At 28.7% G+C, this 3,140-nt stretch overlaps 1 protein-coding gene across 2 annotated transcripts; it reads right to left on the reverse strand.

The window, feature by feature from the left end:
- Positions 1–1,720: 1,720 nt before the first annotated feature.
- On the reverse strand, positions 1,721–2,745 carry LOC140981968 (uncharacterized). Of its 2 annotated transcripts, none has more exons than XM_073448382.1 (3): positions 2,610–2,745; positions 2,434–2,492; positions 1,721–1,970 (listed from the first exon to the last, which is right to left on the reverse strand). In XM_073448382.1, exons 1-3 carry the CDS (start codon positions 2,713–2,715, stop codon positions 1,830–1,832), a joined length of 306 nt encoding a protein of 101 aa, XP_073304483.1. In that variant the 5' UTR covers positions 2,716–2,745; the 3' UTR covers positions 1,721–1,829. The 2 variants fall into 2 exon arrangements, with proteins under 2 accessions (XP_073304483.1, XP_073304482.1); XM_073448381.1 differs by having other exon boundaries at positions 2,592–2,732.
- Between the last annotated feature and the right edge of the window lie 395 nt (positions 2,746–3,140).

The following is a 3,140-nucleotide window of genomic DNA, read 5'->3' on the forward strand; positions in this document are numbered from 1 at the left end:
TAAAAATTATATTATGATAAATAATTATCAACTAAATTATAAAACTAATTTTTTTCATATTGATAAAAATATAATAAATAAATATATCTCACCAGAGCCTGGAGATATTGTTTTCAGACGACCAAAGCAAAAATAATCATCATTTTATTTTTTCAAAATTTGGTATTTATAAATTGGAATTCGAGAAATTGTTCAACATGAAGGTTAAAGATCGTGAATGAGTTAGAATTTTCATGCATTGTCGTATCGGTGATTCGCCCCTCACGCGCCATTGAAAAGCCATGGAACTTATCAGAAATATCTAACTCAAATGTGGAAACTTTAGATCATTGGAGTAACATAAATCGGGAATGAATGAAATTTTTTATGAGTTAACATATTGTGCTTCAACTGCCACGCGCCGTCATTTTTTTTTTTCCAAAATATTTATCTTTTCTAAACTAACTTTCATGTCCCAAATTCCAACAGATAAATATTAGATTTTGAAAAACTAAAATATGATTATTTTTTGTTTGGTCGTCTGAAAATAATACATCCAGACTTAGGCCTCTTTCTAACGGTCTTTTTTATGATTTCAGACCCTGATTAATTCCGATTCTGAATTCGAGCTAGTCTCTTCTAGCGGAATCGAACCCTATATTTCTAGTGAATATCAAGCGCTAATGACTAAAAATAAAATCTGTCGATATAAATGAACAAAATTATAAATAAATAATTAAATATATATGACTAAATTATTAACAAACGTGTTAATAATTTTAAGGTTAATTCAGAGCACCAGAATACAAAACTTAATTACGAGCAAAGGAAATATATATATATAAATATATTTTGTACATTTTCGTGCCAAACATTTATCTCACTTTTAACAAGTTTACACAAAATAATTTCAGTTTCGATTATCACACTGGGGGACATAATAATTTCATTTCATTCAACTTTTTGCAACTTCTGGAAAATACTCTTTTTTTGTCGAGTATGTCTCTGGTGAGACGGTCTCACAAATCTTTATCTGTGAGATGAGTCAACCCTATCGATATACACAATAAAAAGTAATACTCCTAGCATAAAAAATAATACTTTCTCATGGATGACCCAAATAAGAGATCCGTCTCACAAAATACGACCTGTGAGACTGTCTCACACAAATTTTTGCTTTTTTTGTCCTCTAAAAAATAGTCCTTAATTTTATCTCGGCTATATGTATTCTGATACACTATCATTTTAAATTTTAAAAATATTTAACTTCATAATATTATTTAGGTAAATATCATTTAAATATAATTTAACACTAGTTATGGGAAAACACATGCATGCTTTTATCCACGTATAGGAAAAAAAAAATTATTCCCAATTTAAATATTTTTTTAAATAATTAAATTAATCATTGAAGCCTCTTCTCATTTAGGAATTTAAGTTTGATCTTCCGAAAATGTAATGTAAAATTCATTTAATGCAATAATTAACATGCATATTAGATACGATATAATAACATACAAGCTAGGAACACAAGCTGCCTTTAATTTGAATATATGTTTTTCTTTCTATATATTACCTTTTGCGATTTTGTTCTTCTAGTTTTTCAAATTTTAGATTTAATCCATTATTTTATTTTATTATTTTTCAAATTTAGTCTTTTTTTCTACGTAACATAGACATTACGTCAATATATTTTCGTGGAAAAAGACTAAAATTGCCCAAAAAAAAAAAGATAGATGACTAAAACTCAATTTAATACTATTATTAAAGACAAAAATCGCGAGAAGTAAATACAGATGATTGGGAAAAAACGCGATTTTTCCTTAAACGAAAGAAGTTAAAAAGGCTTCTTAATCAAGTGGTGGAATATGCGGCGTGTGACGATCATTTGCTCCAGATCCAGGATAGTCTCTGTTCATCTCAAGTTCCATCCTTCCAACAATCAATACATTATTTTCTACACTTTCCTCAACATTTTCTGCTTTATCCACCTGTTTCCATCAATCAAAACAAAAGCTAATCAGTAAAATATTTTTTAAAAAAAGAACTGATCGATCATCATGTACGTACACTCACACCACACAATTATATATTCAGGAGGAGAAGATTAGTTCCTCCTTAAATCTTGCCAATTTTCTGTCCTAAACCTCCTGATATCCACTGTGAAACAAACATTTAGGTTTCGCTTTATCCATCGATTTCAAATGTATTTTCGTTGTTTTAGATAAATAAAACCATGGACTTCAAATCAATCAATATTTATATATTTATTTTATATAGCGTTCCATGTTAATAGTCATCTATTTTTAACTCGGATGACATAAACCCCTCCCACGAAGGAGATAGGTTTGGATTCTAACCCCGCCCCCGATTGTACTAAAAAAAAAATCCCTAATAAAGACATGCTCTAAGCAAGAAATTCTATGTTTGGTTAGCTATTTCTAAGTGTTGTACCTTTAATGCATCATTTGGTGAGGGGGAAACTTCATTCTCATGTAACATTAGCATAGCACCTGCAATTATTTACCAAAACAAAAAGAAAGTTACGTTTAATATTTACAAATTACAAAAACTCTTGATTATATTAATCAAAGTAATTAACTAAATACTACTTGAATTTGGAAGATTACTGAAAGAAGCAAGGAAGGAGAAAGAAAGTAGTAAGGTCACAAATATTGCACGAACAGCCATTTTAATTTCTACAACATTTATTGAAGTTAAATTGTACTGTGACATTTCATCTAAATCCCAACTGCTGTATTTATACAAGCATGTTTCGGATAGAATAATAATATATACACCATATGTGTTGGTTGTTGTTCAAGCACAAACACATTATTATTCCTAATTTGAAGAAAAAAAGTTGTAAAAGAATCATGTTTTGGAGACATACCTAACATGCTGTTTTTAATCCTTTTTTTTTTATTTGTTAAAATAATTATATTGGTAGTGAAGTTCCAGATCAGGTGTTTATTGTACTTGTTTAATTGTAATATTCCCACAAAAATCACCTTTTTTTGTGAATTTTTTTATGCTTTAACCAATTATGTGTTCGAGAAGACATGGTTTAATTTTATTAAAATATTTGAATGTTTGAGAATCAAATAGTTGATATTTTCTCATATTGATGTGAAGTTGGATATTGATGTCGTTTTCGATCG

This window comes from Primulina huaijiensis, chromosome 8 (assembly GCF_012295235.1).
Source record: "Primulina huaijiensis isolate GDHJ02 chromosome 8, ASM1229523v2, whole genome shotgun sequence".
Lineage (NCBI taxonomy): Eukaryota > Viridiplantae > Streptophyta > Magnoliopsida > Lamiales > Gesneriaceae > Primulina > Primulina huaijiensis.

What these genes read in the sequence shown, in the direction of transcription:
- LOC140981968 (XM_073448381.1), bottom strand. Translation starts at nt 2,715, where the DNA reads ATGTCACAGTACAATTTAACTTCAATAAATGTTGTAGAAATTAAAATG. An exon ending in CAGTAATCTTCCAAATTCAA is followed by an intron (nt 2,493 to 2,591) that starts GTAGTATTTAGT and finishes AAATAATTGCAG; the next exon opens with GTGCTATGCTAATGTTACAT. An exon ending in CACCAAATGATGCATTAAAG is followed by an intron (nt 1,971 to 2,433) that starts GTACAACACTTA and finishes TGATGGAAACAG; the next exon opens with GTGGATAAAGCAGAAAATGT.